Source organism: Taudactylus pleione, unplaced genomic scaffold, assembly GCF_031769625.1.
Source record: "Taudactylus pleione unplaced genomic scaffold, aTauple2 ptg000574l, whole genome shotgun sequence".
NCBI lineage: Eukaryota > Metazoa > Chordata > Amphibia > Anura > Myobatrachidae > Taudactylus > Taudactylus pleione.
The window spans coordinates 1,402,771-1,430,186 of NW_028284976.1; the positions used below are offsets into that span (position 1 = coordinate 1,402,771).

Genomic DNA, 27,416 nt, shown 5'->3' on the forward strand with positions numbered 1-27,416 from the left:
ATCACTGTGCGGTCCATCTGGGCATCCACTTGCCGTCGGTTGCCTGGCGCAATAAAGTTTGATTTATTTATTTTTATTGAGACAATACATGCGCCACACCACTGACAGGAGATGGCCGCAAAGCGAAGAGGAGACAGAAGACACAGTAGAAGATAAATGTCTTTGGGCTGCAGAGTGCTAGATGTGGATGCTGGCTAGAGACAGACGGGGTGCTGGTTGGGGGGGACAGAAGGGGTCCTAGCTAGGGGACAGAAGGGGTGCTGGCTGGGGAGACAGGAGGGGTGTTGGCTAGGGAGAGAGGAGGGGTACTGGCTGGAGAGACATAATGGGGTTGGCTGGAGTGACACTGTGGGGGTGGAGTTGCAGAAACATGATGTGGGGGGCTGCCTAATTTGTCAGTCCCAGGCCCCACAATTTCTGATGTCAGTCCTGAGTGCAGGTCATGGCACTAACTTATTGCTCCATGCCCAAACAACAAGGAACAGCTCTGCTTTGAATGCACAATACCTAAAGTAGTCAGCAAAACTACATGGTCCTAACTAGGGACTAAAAGAGTTTTGGCTTTGTTGTAGAGGCTTGGCACCATCTATAAGTTAAGTTTTACTCCAGGAGGGTTGAAACCAGATTTTGAGGGCATTGGACCTCATTCAGACCCGGTCGCAAGCGCTGAGCGCTCGCAAGCGGGTCGATGTTTAGGCCCTGCGCATGCGCATTGGCCGCAATACGCGTGCGCAAGCCCCGGAGCGAGAGAGAAATTCTCTCGCTCCGGGGCTCACTACAAAAATGGGCGGCTCTCGATGTTGATCGACAGCTCGACCCGTTTTGTAGGCGTGGCGGGGGGGTGGTTTCACAAACGGAGGCGTTTTGTGGGCGGCCGCACTGACATCAGCAGTGATGTCAGTGGGGAGCTTCCTGCTTGATCAGAGCAGGAAGCTCCCTGGGGCTTGCGGTTGCCGAGACCCAACCTTAGGGTCTCGTCGCAAGCCCCGATGGTCGCGATGGTCTTGACCATCGCAGCCATCAACCTGGTCGGTCGGTAAAGCTGTGGGTGGTAACCCACAGCTTAACTAGAGACCACTTGAAAAGTCAAGCGGCCGCCCTCATTCAGAGCGGGCGCTCGCTTCTTGCGAACGCCTCTGAATGAGGGCGCAAGGAAGCAAAATTCCTTCCATAATCACTTAAAGCCTTACAGAATAACCAGGAACTGGAGGAGCCCCTTTCTATCTCTCAGACTTGCAACCGGAGGAGTGACTGTTTCGACCACCTAGGACTCCTGGTAAGCATTTTTAATCTACACACAAATATTTAAATATCTCTCCCCAAAAGAAGGCATGAGGAATTCAGTAAATGTTTTATATAATTGACTTAAAAGCTATAATTCTAATTAGCTCCAACACCCTTAAAAATATACTTACACCACATACTGCAGAATGTAGATAAGTTTAAACACTACCAGTGGATACCAGTTGTTCATTACAGAGGGACATGCAGGACTACAGCAACTTTTGTGAGTGCCAATGTTCAAAAAATATATGAAACTTTACTAGAAAATGTGTGAAAATGAGTGAAATAAATGAGAAATTTAGCTCCCTTGGTAACACAACGCTGTATGACAAAGGGACCTATTTATTAAATAATATTTGCAGCATATGCCCCCAAAACATTGGTTTTATGTATCTCCTGTATGTATGAAGAAGGGATTGCAGCATATATCGCAGATATCTGCTGTGGTCTCTACATTTCCGACAGCAGCTGCAGCCCCAGAGTTTGGCCCAGACAGCTAATGTCATCTGAAGATAGTGTTATTCGCTGTAGCTTATGGGCTACATTTTGCATATTTACCAGGAGAGAATTACTCCAGAACGCTTCCAGGCAATTACTACATCACACAGGTAATCAGCAGACTGCGCATGCACAGTAGCGAGCCAGGGGTCACCCTATGGTTAGGTCTACATTTGGGTGCTACAAAGGACCTCTGACGTCACATCCACGTGACCTGTGACAAAATGGGGAGGGGAAAGGATCCAAACAGGGGGCCAAAAGTGTCTCCTCGCAGCCTCGCTTCGCTCGCCACTCTTCTGGCACGATGGCTCGCCACAATATATTCCCCCTCTATGCCCAGGTGGATGGTAACACCGGAGCAGTCTGGCGCTGCTAAAGCAATCATATGGTTGCAACGTCAGAGAGGTCCTTTCTCCAACTAGAACCATCCCACTATAGTAGTGAAGTGATTGCTAATGTGATCATTTCACTACTAATGCCGCGTATCCACTTGTCGACTGAGGAACGTTTGAACGATTATGACATCGTAATCGTTCAGTCGTTCCTCATCCTGTAGGTGCCCACACATAGGTTGTTCAGTGCAGGCACCCTCCCTCATCCCCGAACATGCCCAATCTGTCGTTATAGGCCGACTGACCGGCATGTTCAGATGATTGATGTCGGAAACGACCAACGTGCTTCGCATTAAAGTGCCCGATTTATGTATGATTAATGACCGATTGAATGATTACGATGTTGTAACCATTCAATCACTCTGTTTAATCTGCAAGTGGATACGTGGCTTTACACATCGTTCTGCAAGTGTTTTCTATACATTCGGGGGCGGTAAATAATTTCTTATTGCTGCTAAGAGTGGCCATAAGAACTTACAATTATTGGGTCTAAAACCCGATAATTGATAAATATCATATGCTTCTGTTATCTAGCATGTGCAAAATATAGTTGTTTTGGTTTATTTTTCTATTAGAAAACTGTAAGCTTAATTCATTGTTTTTTTCTGATGTTGAAAGTAGGCAAAAAAAATGAAAAGTTAAAATTAAAAAATAAAAAACATTGCTGCATAGACACGATAGACACACAACACAAAGTATAATGATATTATAACTACTGTACTTGGCACTGGCAGAGAGAGCTGAGGTCCGTCCGTGCTGCAGGCGGCGCCTTATAACAGACGCACAGTGGCAGCGCTGGCTGGATGTGCTGTGTGTAAGGCGCCTTTAATCAGCAAGCAGTGGGCGGGGTCACTGGTGTACTCTGTGCTGCTGAGTGTACGTGCTGCGGACACCTGGCCTGAGCGTAGACATACAGCACCAGCGAGAAGCATGGACACGGCGGGGAAGGTGAGCTGATAGTAGTTAGGAAAGGACCTGTACACCTTGCCAGTCCCCGGAGTTACATTGTAAGGAGAAGGTTGTGTCTAGCTGCTAGCAGCTGTGTGCATGAGCCAGTGACTTTCTACTGCTGTGGTGATACTCTGCTCTGCAGGGCTGACACTCCAAGAACAGACAGTTTTATTAAACTGCGATAGACACTAACTCCTTAGTCTGTAACATGGTTACTGATGCTAAACTGCAATTTCTATTTATTCTGCATTGAATTTGTTTCATTTTTCATGTACTACCTATAGTATATATTATAAACAGTAATAAAAAACAATAAAGGACATATGCTTACAAGAGGTATTAAGTTATCTGCAGTGCTGGTAGCTAACAATTGATCTAATACTGTATATGGTTTTATGGGAATGGGATTGAAATACCCACGGCTCAACAGCTGCTGGTTAAAATCCCGACAGCGGAAGGATGACAGTAGGAGATCCCGGCGGCCGGTGGTAAGTATCCTAACCCTCGGTATTTCGATGCCTATCTTAAATCCCGTGTCGGGCAGGTAGTGTTGGGATTTAAACCGGCAGCATTGCGTCTGCTGGTGTTTTAACTACATCCTGGTTTTATGACTTATTGATATTAAGATTTGCTTCAAATAGATCCTGTATCTGATTGTCATTAACTGACCCTTACCACTTAACTATCTTTGTGCTATCTATATATCTGTGCTCTTTTTCTGTTTATATTTAGCTTCTCACAATGTTGGGGAGATGTTTCAAAGCTTGGAGAGATAAAGTACCATCCAATCAGCTCCTGTCATTTTTCAAACGTAGCCTGTAAAATGGCAGTCAGACACTGATTGCTGGTACTGTATGTTATCTCTCTCCAAGCTTTGATACATCTACCCCCTCTGTGTTCCTATCTCAGTATCGGATTTCTATTTTTTATACTTTTTTCTTTTTATAGGTCATCAAATGCAAAGCTGCAGTTGCCTGGGAAGCAGGGAAGCCTCTGTCAATTGAAGAAGTTGAAGTGTCACCACCTAAAGCTCACGAAGTCCGAATTAAGGTAACTCATCTTAAGGCCCCCATACATCAGCAATCGTGCAATTGCAATCGATTGTGTATAAAAATCTTTCCCTTTTTCAATCGATTGCAAATTGCACCAATGCTGCAATCAATTGCTGATGTATGGGGGCCTTTATACATTGCTCTCTGAATGTATAGAAATGGGACTGCAGGGTGAAACCAGAATATAACGCGCTTCCTATGTGAGTAGTTTGACTCTTTATAATGATGCCAATAAATGTAAGTCTTTTATTTTGCACTTATGGGGCTTATGTACTAAAAATCAAAGTGCCACAATATTTTAATTCCATATATTCACGTGTAAAATTATTATTTATTTATTTTTTCTTCCCCTAGCTATGTAATACTAAAATCTAGAAGGAACCCTCCTGGTGTGGGTTAGGTTTAGGGTGCGGGAAGGGGGCATTAGGGTTAGGCACCACTGGGGGGAGGTTAGGCTTAGCAACTCGGTGTTCTCCCCAGAAATTTTTTCCAGCCGGGTGGCATCCGAAAGTAGCCGGGTGGGGGCCTTTGCAATTATGCGCGTGCCGGGAAAAGGGCAATCTCCCTTACCAATCCAGCCCGACAGGTCTCAGGCTGCTCCCCCACTGGCTCTCAGTCAAAAGTGCCCATTATACAGTGCCCCCTGTAGTTTTTCCCTTTATGCATTGCCCCCTGTAGTTTAACTTTGCCCTTATGCATTGCCCCCTGGCTGAAGTAGTGCCCCCAGACTGGTCTCTTATGTAATGCCCCCAGACTGGCCCCTTATGCAGTGCCCCCAGGCTTAAATAGTGTCCCTTATGCAGTGCCCCCAGGCTGGTCCCTTATGCAGTGCCCCCAGGTTTAATAGTGTCCCTTATGCAGTGCCCCCAGGCTGGCCTCTTATGCAGTGCCCCCAGGTTTAATAGTGTCCCTTATGCAGTGCTCCCAGACTGGTCCTGGCCCCAGCCCAGCACTTACCTGTACTTGCTGGCTGCCTCGCGCTGACTGGATCTAACTAGATCCAGCAGGCGCGCGGGGCAGGCTCCTCATTTCGCGGGTGACGTCATGACGTCACCCGTGCAGTGCCTCTGGGAACGCTGGCCTCTGAAGCGATCGGAGGCTTCTTTAGCCTCCAGTCAATTCAGAGGCCAGCGTTCCACAGCGGGAGTCGACGGGAGAAAAGTGGCAGGCTGCTTCTGCCGGGCAATGCGCCCGCAGAAAACAGCCTGGGGAGAACACTGCAACAAGGGCAGGGGGTTAGGGTTAGGCACCACTAAGGAAGAGTTAGAGGGGGAGTGGGGGGGGGGGTTTAATATACTTATGATCCACTGTCGGAATGTTCAGCTTTTGGCATGCCATGCTACTCAGCCGCCAGTATTTAATACCCGACCCACACTGATGTCCTAGTTTATTTCTGTATGTATATAAATGTGAATGAGTTTTTGTTTGTTTTTTATTGCCATTCCCCTTATGCAAATCTTTGCAGATCAGCTCCACTGCTGTGTGCCATACTGATGCCTACACTTTAAGTGGGGCTGACCCTGAAGGATGTTTCCCAGTGATACTTGGCCATGAAGGAGCTGGCATTGTAGAGAGTGTAGGAGAAGGTGTTACAAAAGTTAAAGCTGGTGAGTATATTTATACTATAATTACATGAAGCAAAGTAATATAGATCTATTTACTATATTCAACCCCTTAAGTATTCTTTTGATTTGTCTGTAGTACAAATGATTGTTTCAGGTTAACCGCGAAGCAGGTTGTCTTGCAGTATCTCCCTGTGCGAAAAAAAATATATATATATATATAACATTTTTTTATTATTATTTTTTTTACCAGTCAAAAGTCTGGACACACCTTCTCATTCAAAGGTTTTTGTTTAATGAAATTATTTTCCACATAGTAGATTAATACTGAAGACCTCAAAACTATGACAGAACACACATGGAATTATGTTGTAAACAAAAAAGAATTAAACAAATCACAATATGTTTTTTTTGTATTTTAGATTCCTCAAAGTAGCCCCCTTTTGCTTGGATGACAGCTTTGCACACTCTTGGCATTCTCTCAGTCGGCTTCATGAGGTAGTCTCCTGGAATAATTTTCCAACAGTCCTGATGGAATTCCCAGAGGTGCTGAGCACTTGTTGGCTGCTTTTCCTTCACTCTGTGGTCCAGCTCGATTGGGTTTAGGTCGGGTGAGTGTGGAGGCCAGATCATCTGACACAGCACTCCATCACTTTCCTTCTAGGTCAAGTAGCCCTTACATAGCCTGGAGGTGTGTTTGGGGTCATTATCTTGTTGAAAAACAAATGATGGTGCCAGTAAGCGCAAACCAGATGGGATGGCATGGCGCTGCAGAATGCTGTGGTAGCCATGCTGGCTAAGTGTACCTTGAATTTTGAATAAATCACCGACAGTGTCACCAGCAAAACAACCCCACACTATCACACCTCCTCCTCCATGCTTCACAGTGGGAACCACACATGCAGAAACCATCCGCTCACCTTCTCTGCGGCTCACAAAGACACGGCGGTTGGAACCAAAAATCTCTTTGGACTCATGAGACCAAAGTACAGATTTCCACTGGTCCAATGTCCATTCCATGTGTTTCTTGGCCCAAACAATTCTCTTCTTGTTTCTCATCCTCATTCTCATTGGCTTCTTCACGGCAATACGACCATGAAGGTCTGATTCACGCAGTCTCCTGTGAACAGTTGATGTTGAGATTTGTCTGCTACTTGAACTCTGTGAAGACTTTATGTGGTCTCTAATCTGAGGTGCTGTTAAGTAGCGGTTTCTGAGGCTGGTAACTCTAATGAACTTTTCCTCTGCAGCAGAGGTAACTCTTGGTCTTCCTTTCCTGGGGCGGTCCTCATGAGAGCCAGTTTCATCATAGCGTTTGATGGTTTTTGCAACTGCACTTGAGGATACATTCAAAGCTCTTGAAATTTTCCGTATCGACTGACCTTCATGTCTTGAGGTGCATACACAGGGTCAGATTTGTCAGATGAACGATTTGACCAACGATTTGAACTACAAACGATTTTTGACTGCATTAAAATGAATGGCATCGTCCAAACCAGACTGCTAACATGTCAGATATCTTGATCTGACAAGCGGGGAACGCTCACCGTTCATCTGACAAACATGTCAGATATGTCAGATTTTCCTTCAGACATGAACGATTTTTAAAATCGTTATCGTTTTATTATATATATTTTTTTTTTTTTCTGCTACATCCATCGGTCCTTTCAACAACATTTTAACATGAGGCCCAGTTCCTGCTGAGGAAAAGTATGCCCATAACATGATGCCTCCACCCACCATACCTCACAGTTGGCACAGCGTCTGCTGACAAATAGCCACTGTTAGGTTTGTGCCACACAAGTGTTTTGAATTGGGATCAGAGAGCTCTTATTTTTGTTTTATCTGACCACAAAACATTATGCCACATTTTAGCTGGGTCACTGTTGTTTTCTGGCCAACTCCAGGCCAGTTGTCTCACTTTAGCTTCACTTTCTCTCTGAGTTTTGAGAGATGGCCATGTCTGGGCAGTACCTGGGTGGTACATTGCAGCTTACGTTTCCTCACAGTTCATCCAACAGTGCTCACTAGGATTTCCAAGCACTTGGATATTATTTTGTAGTCTTTTCCTATCTTGGAATGCTCTTTGGTTTGCATATTCACATCTTTCCTTCAGATTTAAAGTATGACCAATGCTATTTGAGTTATGGGGGTCTGTTTATCAATAAAACCTGGAGTTTTTTAATGACTCTCAGAGGCTAATTGAAAGCCAATTGTTAAGGCAAAATCTTTCACCTGTGTAAACTTGGAGCTTCCACAGCACACGGGTTGTGCAGCTTTAATCATGCAGTCATTGCATCAAAAACGCATGTTCCATCAAGGCTTACTAAAGCTAACCATACACTGGGCGATTTTTAACACTATTTTGGCAGTTTCTACAGGTTGGACAGACCAATCGTTTGCAAATAGTTGTATTTTGAGTCTTCTGCGACCCCTGATGCGCGTTCCCGCTGTCGTCTAGTTGGATCGCAGATCAGATGGTGTTGCAGAGAGATCTCAACTGATCGTGTACACTTCTATGCATCTTATCTTATGATCTTAATGATCAATCGTACACCATTTGACCACATCTTATAAAGAATTTCAAGGGAAGTATTTCAAGGGAAATCATACAACTGATCTTACCAACTTTGAATCTCACAGTGTATGGGAGCCTTAATACCCCTTTCAGACTTTAGATCGGGCAGATTCCTGGGTCTCAGCCCTACCCTGGTAAAGAGCAGGGTCGTGGACCCAGGACTTCGCCCAGTTGCTTGCATTCACATATAGCAAAACCCAGGGTCACTGCTCGTTCAAGTGCAGAAGCACTGGTTTTTGCCCTATGGGCCGGATTCAATTAGATGCGAAAAAGCGATCGCATGGTGAAGTTATCGCCGCATTCGCCAGTTTTGATGCCCTATTTTTCCCATACTATCTCAGTGCGCAGTCCAGCTTTTTACCCTATTCAATTGCAAAAACGCATATGTGAAAACTGTGAATGGCAAAACAAGCGAAAAGTACAGCATTTTTTGAGGAAATCTGTCTGTACCCCATAAAAAAGCCTAACTGACACTGGTAATCAATATAGAAGTGTGTTAATAACCCTAATAAAAATATTTTGGGTTCTTAAATTGAGTCAAATGTCTGTTATATGCATATTAGCATAAGTGTTAAAATGATATAAAGCAATTTCTTTTGGAAAAAATAATTGCTGTAGTTAAATTGGGGGTACATCAAAATGGGTGCTAGTATATTTTTGTGGCTATAAAGTGCAGTTTTAAAAAAATGTTAACAATACACCTGCTGTAGCCACCTGCAATCCTAAAAACACATGTTCCAATCATACAGCTCCCGAAAATACCTGACCCAGTACTTTAAACCCATTTTCCAACCCTTTTTTTTTTTTTTTTGGTAAATTTTCACCCCAAAAATGACATAGTCATTATTAGGGTAATTAAGTCCATTAATTTTTTTTTTTATTTATTTTTGCCATATGTCAATAGTGTGGTGTCCAAAGGGATCTGAACAAAATCCCCACATTTTTAGCCAAAAATAAGGATTTGCACATTTTATCACCTGCTCTGAGATGGTGAAAACTTTTTGCCAGTTTCTGCCTATGGAGTTTACGCACGTGGGTAGCGCGATACGCTGGTATGCGCAAAAAGATCGCATCGGCAGACACTTGCCGCCAAATAATACTTTAAGCACCTACTTGAATCCGGCCCTGTGTGAAAGGGGTATAATTTTCATGAATAAATGCCAAGATGTACATATGACTCTTAAGTGAACACAATGTAGGACACAAGTTGTGGATTCATGGACGAACTGGCATTTGCTCTGATGACTTGTGTGTACTTAAGCCGCGTATCGACTTGCAGATAGTAGAACGACCGTACCTTTACAACATCGTAATCGTACAGTCGTTCCTCATCCTCTGCGGTGCCTACACTGAACGATATGTCGTTCAGTGCAGGCACCCTCCCTCATCCCTGAACATGGCCAATCTGTCGTTATCGGCAGATTGACCGTCATGTTCAGGCGATGATTGATTTCGGAAACGACAAGCGGGAGCGTGCATTGCTGGTAATTTCCGACATTGAACTGCCCGATTTATGCACGATTAATGAGCGATTGAACGATTACGATGTCGTAATCGTTCAATCGCTCATTTATATCTGCAAGTGGATACGCGGCTTTACAGGAGGTGTGTAATTGAAAGAGGTTGTAATGTTGCATTCAGAGTGTGGTGAATGCTGGGTAATGTTTTATGGGTGGTTATAATGTCTTATAAAAGTGTCATGATGTAAGTAAGCATGGTAGGTCTGCTGTAAATTTTTGGCACCCTTGACACACAGAAATAAAATTCTCGCAAGTCTTTCTCATTGTCATGGTTTTATAGTGCTTATACCAGGATGATTATGCCTGTTCAGTTTCAATCCCATTCCACATGCTCCTCATATAAACTGGCTTAATGAAGATAATAAAAACTATACATATTTCTGCCTGAAGTTTTCTAAGCTCTGTGGCATTTTATTTGTTTATAATCCTGCAGCAGACTTGGCCTCGTATAGCTCTCATCCACTGACTACGAATGTACCAATGTGCAATTCCTTCAGTTCATTTTGCAGTTTTCTCTTGAACAACTATTGTGTATTCATCCTCATTGCTACCTAAAGGGTTTGTTTTTAGTTGAACCCATTCCCAGAAATTTGTTCCTATCACACCTAGCAGGTGGGTGTTATTGGGCTGGAATTAGTGTTTGAGATTCAGGGGATTTCAATTGTTGATGATCGGTTGTGAGTGCTGCGTGCACCAATTACTTATACCTCTTTTCCAATTCACTGCTGGGTCGCACCCAGGATTATGTTCACGCGCTCATCTCCGGTGCGACCTGGCTGAGACCCCATTACTGACAGGCGGCCCGACCCAGCACTAATGCCGGGTCAATGACGTAATCGGCATCACATGGTGAGTACTTGGGGGTAGGGAGGGGGAAAGAGTAGATAACACCTGGGGCAGTACTAGGGGAAAGGAGGGGGGGTTAGAGGCAGGCAGTGCTAGGGAAGGGGGCAAAGATAGATGGCAGCTATAGCAGTACTGGGGAGCAAAGAGGGGTTGAGGCAGTGCTGGCGGTAGGGAGGTTTTCATGATGGAAGCTGGGGCAGTACTAGTGGTAGGGAGGGAGTCAAAGGAAGATGGCAGTTGGGGCAGTGATTAACACCATTCTCCTGCTGGGAGCCCCTTCTGGGTCACTGTTGTATGTTTCTAGCTTGAGCTGTAGCCCTAGTGTGTCCCTCAGCAGCCAGGTGTAGACCTCCTGTTCCGGGCAGTGTCCACCTCCCTGGCCTCCTGTGTTGAGCCACAGGTGGACTTCAAGTTACAGATGGTATCCCCTTACTTGTATATCCCCGTTAGCTTACTTACCTCTGAGTGATCTCCCTTGGACTGTGTGGAGAGGACTTCATGCTGGTAATTCTGTGTCCCGGGATTCAGCACATGATGGGAGGAGAGGCCAAATGCCGACAGCCAGAAGCTTGAAGCTGCGGGGCATACTGGAGGCTGAGTGAGGTGGCCAGTGGCGCACTGACCGTAACGTCAGCTGTGCCGGACCCAGGCGCAAGTCAAGTTCCCCGTGGCTGGATCCAAGCACTGCTGCCAGCGGCTTGAGGGCAGCGCAAGAAAGTGCCCCATGTCGGCCGCACTGGAGCCGACCCTGCCTGACCGGACACTTCAGGGCAGATTACATGCGACTGGTCACACAGGCTGATTGTCCCCTGGAGAAAGGTAGAGGACCCTGCAATCACAACCAGTAGCAGCCTTCGATAATAACCTAGTGGCCGTCACGTTTGGAGGCATTAGGGGAATTGGCCGGCAGGGCTCAAGTGGTGATTGGACAAGAAGACCCTGAGGACTCCTGTGATTTGTTGGGGAGATGCTGAGGACTGTTATTGGCTGCTGCGGCGCACACAGATCAGTGACTCACAGCGCGTCCTGCTGGACCTGCCCCTCACTGCTTGTAACGTGGAAAAACTCGCTATAGCGCGTATTTTGTGATCACTGAGGTTGAACACGCGTTCAACCTTTCCTGTGACCAGGGTTGAAATGCCAGGTCACTCAACGTAGGTTATTTCAAGCTGGTCCTTTAACGCTGCATAGTAACCCAGGTTGCTGCATGTTCACATGCAATAACTTGTGTTTTCTACTTCAGGGTCCATAGGGTATCCACAGGATACCTTGGGGGTATAGGTGTGACGTCAGTCGCAGGGCACCAAAGAGTTAAGCTTTCAGCCTCCCAGGATGCACTAGGTCCCCCTCCTATACCCCGCCCCCGGGCCAAGGCACCTCAGTTTAGTTTGGTGCCCGGCCGGAGTCGGGTGCACCTGTTGGAGTGGGGGCTAGAAGAGCCCCTGAAGCTTATTCTTCATGCAGCTGTGGCTGCACATCTGGATGAACAGCATGGACAGTCAGTCCTGACGTCCATGCTGTCTTCCCTACACCCCGCCGGTACCAGAACGCCGGTACTGATCCGGGGATGCTGGTGGGCGTCTGGGGTCACAGCTAGCGGTGACCCCAGATGCTCCGGACCATGGCCGGATTCAAGGGGGACAGAGGTAAGCAGCGGGGTCCCGCGGTGGGTCCCCGCTGATCACATGGTCCTAAGTCCCCAGGCAGGGGGCTCCCTGGGGACTGGCTGCAGCGTGGAGCCAGGCGACCAACCTGCGCTTCCACTACCCCCTGGGACAGCGGACCGCAGCAGAGCGGTAGCGCTGCGGCGTCCCAGGGGTTAAATGCATGCCAGGGGAGCGCGCCTTCCCTGTCTCACAGCCGGCGCCTCCCCCGCTGCACACAGCCCTCTCTGCATGCTGCCGACTGGTCCTGTGGCAGCGCTCCTCCCCCAGGCCAGCCTCCTCTCTGCTCCTCGGCGGCCATCTTCTCCAGAACGCATGGTGAACGCTGCTGGAAGCGCTGGACGGAAGCATCGTGGTCTGGGTCCCCCCGCATACCTCTCCTCCGCTGTGGTCAGGTCTGTGTATGCAGCGCTGTGTCCTACCAGGCCCTGTGTCTGTGTAGTTGAGTGATCAGCGCTGTTAGTGCAGGAATTGTTATTTTTCTGCATTGTATGTGACTGTGCTAGCGCTGCTGCCTGTAATCTTTCCTTCTCTAAACTGTCAGCTTTATTACTGTCCCTGTTCTTTCTGCTAAAGCCCTTGCGGTGCGGTGCTGCAGGGTGGTCTCTCGCCTATTTAATACTTAATTGGTGAGAGAGGTCACATACGTGGTGCCATCATGTCTGAAAGTGATTTTCCCCTCCGGCTACAGTGTACCACGTGCAAAGTACCGTTAGCGGAGGGGGAGGGTAGCGCGGAGGGCCTTTGCCGGCAGTGTTTGTCCATGGCGCGGCCTATTACGGTTACAGCACCGGTACAGGAGCCGCCCTGGGCTTGTTTCGCTCAGGCGTTAACAGCTTTAGTGGGCCAGTTAGCTCCGCAGCCCGCGTTTACTCCGATGGGTTTGTCCCAGCAGTCTGTGGTGTCGTCACCCATGCAGGGGTTCCCACGACAATTGGTGGTACCCCACAGTCTCCCTATTTCCCCGCTCCCGGGTTCTCAGGAGCCAGCGTGGGTTAACTCCCTGACGAGTTCTGTACAGCACTTGTCGGATGTGTTGCAAGGGGAGTCTGTGATGCGGTCTCATAAAAGGCCGGTGGCGTCTCTGTCCGCTCCTTATGAGGATGACGAAGGGACGTCTGATGATGGGGAGATTCTAGATCCTTACGATCAGGAACCTCTCCATACTAAGGACGCTGATGCTAAGTCCAAAGTATATATTCCTGGACTTATTCGGGCGGTCCGCACAGCCTTGGTGATTGAGGACGAAGTTCCCCCAGCGGCTAAATCTAAGTATGCCTTTTTCAAAGATGTGAAGGGCGATGCCACAGTCTTTCCTCTTTCGGGTCAGTTGGTGGACCATTTAGAGGAGGCGTGGAAACAACCGGGCAAAAGATACCAGCCGCAGAGACGCCTGGCGGTGGCTTATCCGTTCGCGGATAATTATTTTGCGAAGTGGGAATCCCCTCCACAGGTGGATTCTCACGTGACCCGTCTTGTCCGTAGTGCCACATTGCCGATGCCATCCATGTCCTCCCTTAAGGATGCTACGGACCGCAAGGTAGAAATCTGCCTGAAGTCCGCTTATTCCCTTGCTGGGGGGGCAGCACGGCCGGCTATGGCCATTTGCTGGGTTGCCAGAGCGATGGAGCGCTGGGCGGATTCATTAGAGGCTTCTTTTGAATCCGACTGTCCGGCCGATCAGGCGGAGTTGATTGGCAATCTCCGTGATTCGGCCACCTACATCAACGAGGCGGCTCTAGACATTAGTACTCTGGTGTCTAGAATTTCTTCAGCAGCGGTAGCTGCTCGTCGCACCTTGTGGCTGCGATCCTGGAAGGCGGACGCAGATTCCAAGAAAGGTCTGGAAGCGTTGCCGTTTACCGGAGAAGTTCTCTTCGGTCCGGATCTGGATAAGATTGTGGCCACGCTGGCGGCAGCCAAATCTGCCTGTCTCCCGTCGGCCGCTGCTCCTTCTGGTTCGGGACCATCGTCCTTTCGGTCATCTAGGGCCCAGGGCAGGCCCAAACCACAGTCGTTTCCTCGACAGGCTGGCCCTAAGAAATCGGTCAAGCCCCGGAAGCAGGCATGGAGTACCAGACGTCCGGCCCCCAAGCCAGATGACAAGCCTGCGGCCTGACGGTCCGGGCCTCCCTTTGGGGGATCCCAGGGTGGGAGGCCGCCTGCTACAGTTCGCCCAGTGTTGGTCGACCACTACGACAGACACTTGGGTTCTGGAGGTGGTTTCCCACGGATACGCCCTCTCCTTCCGGCACAGACCCCCGGCTCGCTTCTTCACCACGGGTCTCCCATCAGACCGGAACAAGGCTACGGAGCTGCGGAAGGTATTGCACACTATGCTCCAGGCTGGAGTTATAGTGGCGGTTCCATTCTCCCAGAGGGGCCAGGGTTTCTATTCAAATCTATTTTTGGTACAGAAACCCAATGGGTCATATCGTCCGATTCTCAACCTCAAAGCACTCAACAAGTCTTTGCGGGTCCCGAAGTTTCGGATGGAGACCCTACGGTCCATCATTCTGGCGCTGGAACCTGGGGACTACATGGTGTCATTGGACATACAGGACGCTTACCTGCATGTCCCTATTCTTTGGCGCCATCAACAGTTCCTCAGGTTTGCAATCAGCAGCGACCACTTCCAGTTTCGGGCGTTACCTTTTGGCCTGGCAACAGCACCACGTGTTTTCACCAAGGTGATGGCGGTCATGGCGGCTTCTCTGCGGCTGCAGGGAGTCCGCATGTTGCCGTATTTGGACGACCTGTTATTGGTGGCAGGATCTCCAGAGCTCCTGTTACGCCACTTGGACCTGACCATTGCACTGCTGCAACGGCACGGCTGGCTAATCAACTGGCAGAAGTCCACTCTAATCCCGTCTCGGAGGATTCTGCATCTTGGAGCCTTATTGGACTCGGGACAGCAAAGGATCTTCGTGACGGAGGACAAGATCTCTGCTTTACAGTCAAGGGTGCGCAGTTGTCTGCACAGCCGCCGGGTGTCCTTACACTCGGCGATGAGGTTACTGGGCTCCATGGTGTCGGTGTTCGACATGGTGGAATACGCCCAGTTTCACTCCAGACCTCTGCAGCACCTGATCCTGTCCAAGTGGAACGGGCTGACTCAGTCTCTGAAGTCCCAGACGATTGTGCTCACCCAGGAGGTTCGCCTGTCCCTTACGTGGTGGTTACAGACGACCCACCTCAACAAGGGACGTCCGTTCTGGGTTCCAAATTGGGTCCTGTTGACAACGGACGCCAGTCTTCGGGGCTGGGGAGCAGTTTCGGGTCCACACTTGTTCCAGGGCAGGTGGACGCCGACAGAAGCGGAGCTTCCAATAAATATCTTGGAACTCCGTGCGGTCTTCAATGCTCTCCAGCAGGCACAGCGGTTTCTCCAGGGTCGCCCGGTGCAGGTCCAGTCGGACAACGCTACCACCGTGGCCTACATAAACAGGCAAGGAGGAACTCGCAGTCGGGCGGCTCTCGTAGAGGTCTCTCGGATCCTGGTTTGGGCGGAGCGCAATCTTCCGGCCATATCAGCGGTCTTCATCCCGGGAGTGCTCAATTGGGAGGCGGACTTTCTAAGTCGCCAGGACGTTCATCCGGGGGAATGGTCCCTGCACCCGGACGTTTTTCAACTACTGGTGGACAGGTGGGGTCTTCCAGAAATCGACCTCATGGCGTCCCGGCACAACAACAAGTTGCCGGTGTACGGGTCTCGCACAAGAGACGAAGGGGCGTCTCTGGTGGATGCTCTGTCCGTCCGGTGGACGTTCCGGTTCGCATACCTGTTCCCTCCGGTCTCCCTTCTTCCACGGGTAATCCGGAAATTCAAACAGGAAGGAGGGACGCTCCTGTTGATAGCTCCCGCGTGGCCCAGACGGCACTGGTTCTCAGACCTTCAGGGTCTGTCCGTGGACATTCCTCTGCGGTTGCCGCTACGACCGGACCTTCTGTCTCAGGGTCCTTGCCTTCACCCGGACCTGACTCGGCTGTCTTTGACGGCGTGGCTGTTGAGACGGCCATGCTGAGGTCCCGGGGGGTTTCCAGCTCTGTGGTGCGTACCATGTTACGAGCTCGGAAACCGTCTTCCGCGAGGATATACCATCGCGTGTGGCATACGTTCTTCCAGTGGTGTCGACCGAGAGGTTATGCACCGCGGGAGTTTCGTCTGTCTCGGATTCTCGCCTTCCTGCAAGCGGGACTAGATCATGGGCTTCGCCTTGCTTCTTTGAAGGTACAGGTTTCGGCCCTATCTGTCTGGTTTCACCGTAGGATTGCTACAATCCCGGATGTGCGCACGTTTATGCAGGGTGTTCTCCGCATTCAGCCGCCCTTTGTTCCACCTGTGGCGCCTTGGGATTTGGCTGTGGTCCTGAGGGCTCTCCAAGGACCGCCGTTTGAACCACTGGGCTCAGTGGATCTTAAATGGCTAACAGCTAAGACTGTTTTCCTTCTGGCCATTGCTTCGGCCAGACGTGTTTCTGAGTTAGGGGCTCTTTCTTGTAGACCCCCTTTCTTGGTTTTTTATGGGAACAGGGCAGTGCTCCGCACTCGGCCCGAGTTTCTTCCCAAAGTTATTTCCCAGTTTCATATTAACGAGGAAATAGTTGTTCCGGCCTTTAACTCACCGGGTCTTTCCGTGGGTGAGGCCTCTTTGGATGTTGTGCGGGCCTTAAGGACTTATGTTGACCGCACTTCTTCGTTTAGGAAGTCGGACGCTTTGTTTGTCCTCTTTGGCTTCCGTAAAAAGGGTTGGCCTGCTTCAAAGCAAACTTTGGCAGCCTGGATCCGTATGGCTATTTCTGAAGCTTATCTTCATGAAGGCCTACCGGTCCCTCCTTCTCTGAAGGCTCATTCCACTAGGTCTGTGGGTCCTTCGTGGGCAGCTCGACGTGGTGCCTCGGCAGTTCAGATCTGCAAGGCTGCTACGTGGTCTTCTGTCCATACCTTCGTGAGGTATTACAGGTTTGACACCTTCGCCTCTCAGGATGCTTCCTTCGGGCGGCGGATTCTCCTTTCTGCACAGGAGCGTCCCCACCCTTAAAGGATACTGCTTTGGGACATCCCCAAGGTATCCTGTGGATACCCTATGGACCCTGAAGTAGAAAATATGAGATATGGTAAGAACTTACCCTTGTTATCTCTATTTCTACGAAGTCCATAGGGTTCCACAGGACTCCCGCCCTGTCGCACCTGTGCTGCAGATGGGCTTTGCTCTGGTCACCGGTTTTCCGTCTCCCTCTGGTGAGAATGTGATTCTTGTATGTGTCCAGATCTTTGTTCTCTCTCTTCCTTCTCCTCCTCCGGCCTATGGCTTGGTAACTAACTGAGGTGCCTTGGCCCGGGGGCGGGGTATAGGAGGGGGACCTAGTGCATCCTGGGAGGCTGAAAGCTTAACTCTTTGGTGCCCTGCGACTGACGTCACACCTATACCCCAAGGTATCCTGTGGAACCCTATGGACTTCGTAGAAATAGAGATAACAAGGGTAAGTTCTTACCATATCTCATATTATTGCTGCTAGTGTAAAAGGGGTGGTATTGTACGTGTTGCACCAAAATGTACCAGGTTTAGTAGGGTGCTTTATAGCTGGGGTAATTTGTTTTTTTTTTTTTTTTTTTTTCACGTCTATTTTATGCTCTTGCAGGAGTACATAGATTTATATTTGTTTTGAAATCTGCTACTGATGGTACTGTGCTGGGAAATTCACTTTACTATTTAGGCAGTAAGGAATGTATACAAAGCAGAGGTCATTATTTCTGTGGATCATGTCGGCATGACTTTCTTTATAATATGCTTACTAAATAAAATGCATAGAAGATAGTAATGAATGCAATATGTCATTCATCATGCAAAATTTACAAATCCATTTGAGACTGTCATGGAGTCCAAAAATAATTCCCTGATGTGAGTCTACAGTATATTGTTTGTATCACTGAAGCTGTTGAAAATTAAAACCTAATTGGGAGAGAGACAAATTGTTGCTAACTTTGTATTTTTCAGGAGACACCATTATTCCGCTGTATATTCCGCAATGTGGGGAATGTAAATTTTGTTTGAATCCCAAAACCAACCTATGTCAAAAGATCAGGTAGTGTATATATACATTTATACCTAAAACTTTCTGTGGACTCATTTTCCTTTTAAATATATTTGTGTGATAATTGTGTGATAATTTATTCATAGATCTTTAATACATTTTAAAGTTTTCATTGATCTTGGTTGCTGTTGCTACAAGCTGTGGAGTTCGTGTTAGTGACTGCTGTATATACCTGGTGAAAGTTTTCTGTCTTATATATGGAATGATTATAGAACCTGGTTTCATTTATGTAACAGGATTACTCAAGGTCAGGGATTCATGCCTGATGGAACAAGCAGATTTACCTGCAAAGGGAAGCAAATTTTCCACTTCATGGGCACCAGCACCTTTTCTGAATACACAGTTGTTGCTGACATCTCTGTTGCTAAAATAGATGACTCTGCTCCTCTGAATAAAGTCTGCTTGCTGGGCTGCGGTGTTTCAACTGGCTATGGAGCTGCTCTGAACACTGCCAAGGTGAGCAGATTTATGCTGTCATTCTTTCCTTTTAATATTCCTAACCTGTCTGTCTTCCACAAATTAAAGGAATGATAAACTGATGCATCTGTTTAGGACTGGGCTTTGCTTTCCATTCACATTTATACTTTCTAATCTAGCTTTCTTTCTTGCCAAAATATCTGCTCTTCATTGAAACATTTGGGATTCGGAAATTATTAAAATAAACTAATACAGACTTTCCCAAACTCTAGCATTAAGGTGCCTATCCACTAGATGATTAAAATGAGCGATAACGATATCGTTCGACATTCGTTTGAAAATCGTTTGCAAATTTGGTCTTTTAGACATCTATCACCGTGCAAAAAAGCTAGTCAACCTGACGATATCGTCAGGTTCAACATTATTTGCAGATGATTGATTGTGCCTGCACTGAACGACATATCGTTCAGTGTGGGCACCCTGCAGTGTAGTGAACGATACCGATATCGTTCAGTCTTTTCACTGTCGGGTAGTGGATACCTGCCTTTACAGTCCATGTTTTTAAGGATATTCATTCTTGAGTCCAGATGGTTAAATCAAATTTACTGAGGTACTAATTTAGTCACCTGTGTTCAAGCATGGATATCCTTAAAATCTGGGCTGCAATGGCATAGTTTTGGAACCTCTGCACTAATACACAGAAGTGGTAGCCACTTTGTAAATTAAACCATACCCAGCATATTATTTAGCAAGAAAGTTAGTCCCTTAAACATGACCTACTCCAGTGACGTCACTACTTTGGCTGTATTCCCATGAGTATTGAGTCAGTCTATAAAATGGCTGCAGCTACAGTGCTTAGGCTTTTTTTTCTTTTTTGACAGTTTAACCACTTCACTTGCTAGTTTCCCCAGATCTACTTTGAATTTACTTTTTTCAGATTAAGTTTAGAATGTATTTTTTTTTTTAAACAGGGATAGTGTGTGTGTGTGTGTATATTATTTTTTTTTTTTTGTGTGTGTATATGTATGTATTTTGGCACTAAGTTTGCTCCAGTTTTAATAGTGCCAGTTTTTTTTTTTTTCTCTTCTTTTAGTGAGCACAACAAGGGCACCTTGTGGCAGAATAATTTTGGCAGTGTATATACACTTTGATGGCGCTTGCTGCTAGTGTTGCATGCAGATGTGTCCTCATACACTATTGCCACAGTCGTTAAACAGCCCTTCTCAGCGTTTCAGGTCCTGTGGCTCAGTTTGTGCTCTTTGGAACGAATGTGTCTTTGTTGCAATGCGATTAAAACCGCTGCTCAATTTGAAATGCGACACTTGTACATCAGTGTGCGAATAAGTCTGGGGGGGGTTCTTTGTACTAAGCCTTGGATGAAGATGAAGTACCAACCAATCGGCTCCTGCCAACTCCATCCAAGGCTTAGTACATAGACCCCCTGTATCTGTATACGAAGTTTCTCGATGCATCTTTTTTCACGACAGTTTCTATTGTGCTTCATCTGCGACTTTGTACATATTTAAACCGAATTCCTGTGTGGATAAAGTTGCAGGCCAGTTTCTCTGGTACAGATTGAGTGGTGGTTTGTTGCATCTGCAGAGAGAATAAGATGAAAATTTAAAGAGAAAGTCGCTAAGTGACTCACTCCCAACAAGCATAGCATATTGAGGCTAGGTGCATGTTTTACACACATGTAATCTGGATTTTTTTTAAATGCACACTATGTATAGGCAAACAATGCAGGATTCCAGGGCCTAAAACTAGCCTATGAAGGATCTGGCTCTCTGCTTCCTGTTGATGACATAAATGACTATCATGATTTTCCTTCCGATAGATATTAATTAAAAAACATTGACCTATTGGTAACCAGCTGCTCCTATGTAGTTTTTTTAAATCCTTTTTTTTTTTTTTTAAATTTAATCTATCTTCCAATTTAACTTATTTAGTCTAAAAAAAATATCTTGTGTGAATGCCAGGTGGAGCCAGGCTCAACATGTGCAGTGTTTGGCTTAGGAGGTGTTGGTCTGGCGGTTATTATGGGATGTAAAGTAGCTGGAGCTACCCGCATTATTGGAATTGACCTCAACAAGGAAAAATTTGCAAAGGCCACAGAGTTTGGAGCTACGGAGTGCATCAGTCCTGCAGATTACAAGAAGTCTATTCAGGAAGTTCTGGTCGAATTGACTGATGGAGGAGTGGACTATTCCTTTGAGTGTATTGGAAATGTCAGCGTTATGGTAATAATCACCTCAATGGCTATATTATTTGTTACACTTTTGTAATTTACTATATGTAGCTCAAACATTCTACAATGCAAATTTATTATAGATCTTCAAATACACATAGTATAGTGTGTGTGTGTGTGTATATATATATATATATATATATATATATATATATATATATATATATATATATATATATATATATATATTTTATTAGGGATGTGCAGGCTCGGATAGGTTCGAGTTTGCACGTTGAGTTCGGATTTTTCCCTCCAAAAAAACGGAACTCAGAAAGAGGCAAAACGTCATCTTACATGGACGAACATCATCATTCCCGGTCCAGCAATTTGTTAAAAGGACCAGTAAACCCTGAGAATTTTTATATATATATTTCCCCCCCCCCCCCCCCCCCCTATATTCTCACACGCAACAGGTGGCACATTGCTGACTGTTTGTACGAGCAAGCTAGTCGCACCATTTTGGACAACAATCTTCTTTAGACTAGACTCTGGGCGAATCCTGTAGTAGATAACGACAGCTGCATGCAAAAATAATATTGATGTTTGGCTATTATAGATTAGTGTGCCACCCATGGTATCTGGTGCCCCACTTTTGGTCTAAGGAGGAGAACTTTTAAAAAAAATTGTCAGCCTAGCTTAAATAACCAGCCAAATATGGTAAAGGAAGGGGGATGATAATTTTATTTGTCTGTGACTGAGAGGTAGGTGAAATCTGCCTGAGCATCTTTGCGTGGAAAATCTTCAGACCTCTTACGTAAACTCAACCACTGATTTATGTAATCATACACTCCAATGTAATTTTCCAAGGGTTGTCCACCTAAAACAAAATAAATATAAACTAAAATGTAACTGTATACTGAGGTCAGTACAGAATGATAAAGTATAACTCTGTACCCTGTTTGATCAAATGCCTCTCTGCATTCCTGATGCCTGTATTACTGCACAGAAACTAGCACTAAAGGTAGAGCTTTCTTACTTTCTGAGGTGACAGTGCTTCTCAATACCAGACCATTATCAAATTGGTGGATGCATAAAACAAGGACAAACCATGTAGGCAAAACTTAAATGCAGATGCGAGAACAAATGGTGGCGGTTGTGAGGGTGCACCAGTTGGAGTAGGGTTCACTCTAAATAAAGAGATGGGTTTCTGAGATGATGTGGTCATAGTATTGACGTTTCGGGAATTCCAGAAACTGCAAGATATTAGGATGTTGCAGTAAATAGGGTAGAATTTTGAGATGAGAGAATGGATTTAAGGTTTGGCTGTCTTGGGAAAGAAGAACACATACTAGCAATATTTTAATGGAACAGGTGCCCGAACTGTGAGAAATTGTATATTAGGAGAAAAGCAGAGGGTGATAAGGGATGCAATTCAATTACCAGCTGACGGAATCCCGATGCTGGAAGCCCAACCTGGTACTAAAGATAAGCGTCTAATGGCGCATATCCACTACCCGATATTAATGAGCGATTGCACAATTACGACATTGTAGTCATGCAATCGCTCATTAATCATGGATGCTAATGTCGGAAACTACCAGCGAAGAGCTTCCGCTGGTCGTTTCTGACGTCAATCATCGAGTGAACGTGCCGGTCAATCTGTTGATAACGATAGATTGGGCATGTTCACAGATGATGGAGGGTGCCTACACTGAATGACAAATCGTTCAGTGTAGGCACTGCAGGGGATCAGCAACGACTGTATGATTACAATGTTGTAATCGCACTGTCGTGCCGCCGTCGCTTAGTGGATGTGCAACTTAAATCCCGATGCCTATCTTTAGCCAAACACCGAAATCCCGCATCCCGAACGAGGGTAAGTGGGGAATCGTAGCATGTAGCCGCGGGGGGAGGGTTAGGATTAGGCACCCCTGTGGATTTTTAGGGTTAGGCACCACTACGGGAGGGGTAGGGGGTAGGGGGGGGAGAGAGATTATGGGAGTTGACCAGGATTTGGCAGTATCATTAGAATTTTGGGCTGACATCTGATTGCAGAAAGTAGCTTAAATAGTTTAGAGGCAAAGGGGAGGAGAGAAATCTAGCAGTAATTGGAAAGAGAAGCTGGTAAACCATTGATTCCTCTAGGATGAGCTAGGTACATACTATACAATTTTATCTGTCAGACCATCTGTCCAGTCTGGTTGCTTGTAGGCAATTTATAGTTTTTACATGGACAGACCTGTTTACAATTTTTAATTGCAAAGTCTTAATTTGTACTGTTTGGCTAAATGTAATTGTTTTTAGAGAGCGGCATTGGAGGCCTGCCATAAAGGCTGGGGTGTAAGCGTAATTGTGGGTGTTGCCGCATCTGGGCAGGAAATCTCAACTCGACCATTTCAGCTGGTCACTGGGCGGACTTGGAAAGGAACTGCTTTTGGAGGTAAGATTGGCATCATTTAAGTACTTACTTGGGAAAGTTGAGCAACTTTATAATCAAAACTTCTATATAGAAACGTATCTTTTTATGCAACTTAAGAAAAAAAAAAAGTATGTATATATAATATTGTCAATGTAATGCTGCATACACACGCTACGATCTGTACCACCAACGACTTGAAAGATATTTTTCAAAGATATATCTGTGAAGTCATCCTGCCACATCTCTGAACATGCAAAGTTGACAATATTGTGCAAGTTGGCCTGCGTGTACGGACGATCAAAGATAACGTTATCGTTTATGTGGGAGCGTGCATCGTTGATCGTTCACTGCATAAAATTGAACAATATCATTCATAGATATCATACCATGTGTATGCACCTTTAGATAGTTTTTTTTTTTTTTTTTTTTTTTTAGCAGTGGAGATGCATTTGTTTACAACCGTGGTTCCTTTGAGAACAGCCTCCTGGGTCTCTTGAGTTTGTAAACTTTTTTTTTTTTTTTTCTGGCTCACTGTTAACCAGTTCAGAGCTAGCCTAGTGTATATGTTTGGATGGGTCTTTTGTCAGGACTAAGTACTTCACAAATGCAAATGTTACATTGTTTTTCAAAGGAGAGAGAGGACTTTTTTTTTATGGAATGTTTTAATTCCATTACAAAGAGGAAAAAGGCATAATTTGATTATTTTTTTCTAATTCTTTTTTTTTTTTTTCCAAGATGCTTTTTTACATCTGGGATAGCGCTGTAAATTATATATAAATGGACTATTTACCTGGATCTGATAGCACCAGCAGACAGGTCGTTTGCAGTGATATGAGTGTTGGGAACGGTTCAAATCCATTTTAATTTGTAACTACACTATACCTAGTAAACTCCTAGAAGTAATGTGGCAGAAAAGGCTTCAACATCATTTTGAAAAATAAATGTTTCCTGTCCATTATAATCTAAAGAGATTTCAGGTTCCTAAGGGTGATGGTAATGTTAGCTTTTTCCACTTACAGAGTTGCTCATGCCTAATGTTTATAGCAGTTATTAGTAAAACAGGTATGACACAAACTGTTGTTGCCAGTGTCATACGCATACCCATATAATGGCACACCTATATGATGGTACACCCATATGATTATACTGCAGCATTTATTTTTTCAGAACAAAAATTGTATTCAATCTACTTGCACTTACTGTGATTAAATGCAGTACAGGAGCCTATAAGGAGCTCCAAGTGAGTTTCAGAAACTAGTTGTGCTAGTGACAAATGTGAAACTTAAGCTGCACACACGTGACGATTTTGTTAGTGAACGATTTTCTTTCAGTTTTCCTTTGAAAAAGTGAACGATTTTTTTCAACGATGAACGAAAAATGTTCCTTCCCTTAATGAAAATCGTTAAGTTGGTCAGACAGAAATGGACGATTAACTACAAACGGGAACGCGCATGAATGATTTTCGTTCATCGTTATAACTCAAAGTGAACGATAACCACGTCGTTATAGTTAAATCGTTCAGAAAATAGTTACGTGTGTACGCTCATTTACTTTACACAAGTGTCTTCACTACTGTTTAAAAAATGTCACAACATCATATCTGATGTGATTCTAAATATTTTCTTTCTTGCTAAGCACTTGGTTAACAATGCCAAAGAATTTGGAATGATCACTATGTAAAACTTTGATTAAAAACCCTGAAAGATGGAACAAAAAAACAGAACTTGACTAACTTCCTTATATTTGCCCCCCAGCACACTGTAGCAAAATCAAAAATACTTAAATCCTACATAATAGAGATTCAGAGGTATTAGTTAAATACATTTGCAAATATATGAATAAGTACCAGCCCAATCGTCAAGGCTCCTCTATACTGGCGTCCCTAACATTAAGGGGATCACGTCCGAGAAGCAAGGTAACCCAAAAAATTCCAGCCAAGGACCTTCCCCAGGGCATCACATAAAAAGGGGAAAAAAGGTGATAGTGAAGTGTAAAGGATAGATGTGTAAGGATAAATAAATCAGCATTAGGAGGAGGTGCTGATCCTTATAGTGCCATGTGGAGGTTTTTTGGGGTACCTCCAAGGTATGGTCCTTGGCTGGAATTTTTTGGGGTGCCTTGCTTCTCGGACGTGAACACCTTAATGTTAGGGACGCCAGTATAGAGGAGCCTTGACGATTGGCCTGGCGCTTATTCATATATTTGCAAATGTATGTAACTAATAACTCTGAATCTCTATTATGTAGGATTTAAGTATTTTTGATTTTGCTACCGTGTGCTGGGGAGCAAATCTTTATTATTTTTTTTATTTTTCTGTGTTCAGTGTAAACCCCGCCCTTTACAAGTACCTGTGGTATTTCATTTTAAGCTGATTTGAGCAACTACCATATTTTTTGTTAACTTCCTTATATTACAGGTTGGAAGAGTGTAGAGAGTGTTCCCAAGTTGGTCTCTGAATACATGGCTAAAAAAATTAAAGTTGATGAATTTGTGACTCACAATTTGCCCTTCTGTTCTATTAATGAAGCATTTGAACTGATGCATGCTGGGAAGAGGTAAACTTAATCTGAATATGTACATTTCTAATACTACTGTAACTAACTATGGAAAAGGTGCCTGACCTATACTGCCTTTTACAGCCAATACAGTACATGCCAACAGATTTGCAGCATTAAGAAAATAATTGCTAAACAAGCTAGCCTTCTGCTTTCCTTTTAGCTTATTTTTTGTATAAAGTACTGAGTTTATATTCTTACATATTTGAAGAATGTCTTTATTTGTTTTAGTCTTGCATCTAGGAATGCTTGTTAAATTGTACTTAATTTTTCTTTGTTTTTCTCCACAGCATTCGTAGTGTCTTGAACTACTAGGCTTATTTGGAAGAAAGTTGTATAACCACATACAATTGGTGGTTGAAACATAGTTGTTTACTGTATGCAAAAAAAAAAAAAAATGTTTTCCGGCAAAGAAATCTGTTTTCAATCTTTAACTGATGTCTGTTACCTTTATTTCTGACATTGGCTAATTTTGTAAGCTAGCTCATTTCCAATAAACAAATATTTTTCTCGATTTGATTTCTTAATTTTGGCAAGCAGGCAAAATTTAGACACTAATTTTCATAATGTAATTTAAGTACTTCTGTATATATTTTCAAGGATGTAGTTGTCTAATGAATGACATTGGTATATTTCACTGTTTCGTGTAAGAACAATCGCAGGAAAGTGCAGAACACACTTTCACCTTGAAAAGGGGACTTTTCTCCAAGTTATGCATCTCAGGATTTAGATAGAAATAGGAGCAGGAGAGTTGTGCATCACCAAGAAGTGGGAGATATATATAATGTAGGGAACACACCTGCAGAAGTAGTCATACCAAGTGGCATTTAAGTTTCTTTGTAAATCGAGCCAAACTGAGAGATGAGCTTAATGAAGTGATTGGCTTATAGCAACCAATCCGATTCTTCTAGCTATAATTTCTCCATTGCATTCTAGGCAAAGATAGACCGAATCGGATTGGTTGCTATGGGTAACTCCTTCTCTTACCTGTTTTAGAAGATTTAGTAAGTCTACCCTTTTCAATACCCACCGCAGACGGCAGTAAACTAAACCAGCATCTAAGAATCTATATGAACAATCCTACTTTCCACACAATGGATTGCTATATCATTTAGCAGGTGGCTCTTGTACGATTAGGAGAACAAGAATATCCTTTTAATCAATATGGTACCGTTTAACAATATACACCTATCTTGTTCATATTCTGGTCTATTGAATAATATGACCTTTCTGGTTATTACATATGATCATCATGGGTCCCATATAAAGGAATCTGTATGATTTACCTCCGGACGCATGTCCGGCGGTTGGAATCCCCGACAGCGGCTGTCCGACATGGGTGAAAATCCTGATCGCCCATAAGGTAAGTATCGCTAACCTAATTCCCTCCCCTAA

General features: G+C 45.1%; 1 protein-coding gene across 1 annotated transcript; it reads left to right on the forward strand.

The window, feature by feature from the left end:
* Positions 1 to 2,987: 2,987 nt before the first annotated feature.
* LOC148481548 (alcohol dehydrogenase class-3) lies at positions 2,988 to 26,535 on the forward strand. The gene is made up of 9 exons (XM_088453264.1): positions 2,988 to 3,122; positions 4,074 to 4,175; positions 5,643 to 5,784; positions 18,346 to 18,433; positions 18,679 to 18,898; positions 20,839 to 21,099; positions 23,352 to 23,487; positions 25,883 to 26,021; positions 26,312 to 26,535. Exons 1-9 carry the CDS (start codon positions 3,105 to 3,107, stop codon positions 26,334 to 26,336), a joined length of 1,131 nt encoding a protein of 376 aa, XP_088309390.1. The 5' UTR covers positions 2,988 to 3,104; the 3' UTR covers positions 26,337 to 26,535.
* Positions 26,536 to 27,416: the final 881 nt, after the last annotated feature.

Excerpts from the sequence above, each read along its gene's own strand:
- LOC148481548 (XM_088453264.1), top strand. Across the intron at positions 5,785-18,345 it reads TGTTACAAAAGTTAAAGCTG|GAGACACCATTATTCCGCTG; the intron begins GTGAGTATATTT and ends TGTATTTTTCAG. Across the intron at positions 21,100-23,351 it reads TTGGAAATGTCAGCGTTATG|AGAGCGGCATTGGAGGCCTG; the intron begins GTAATAATCACC and ends AATTGTTTTTAG.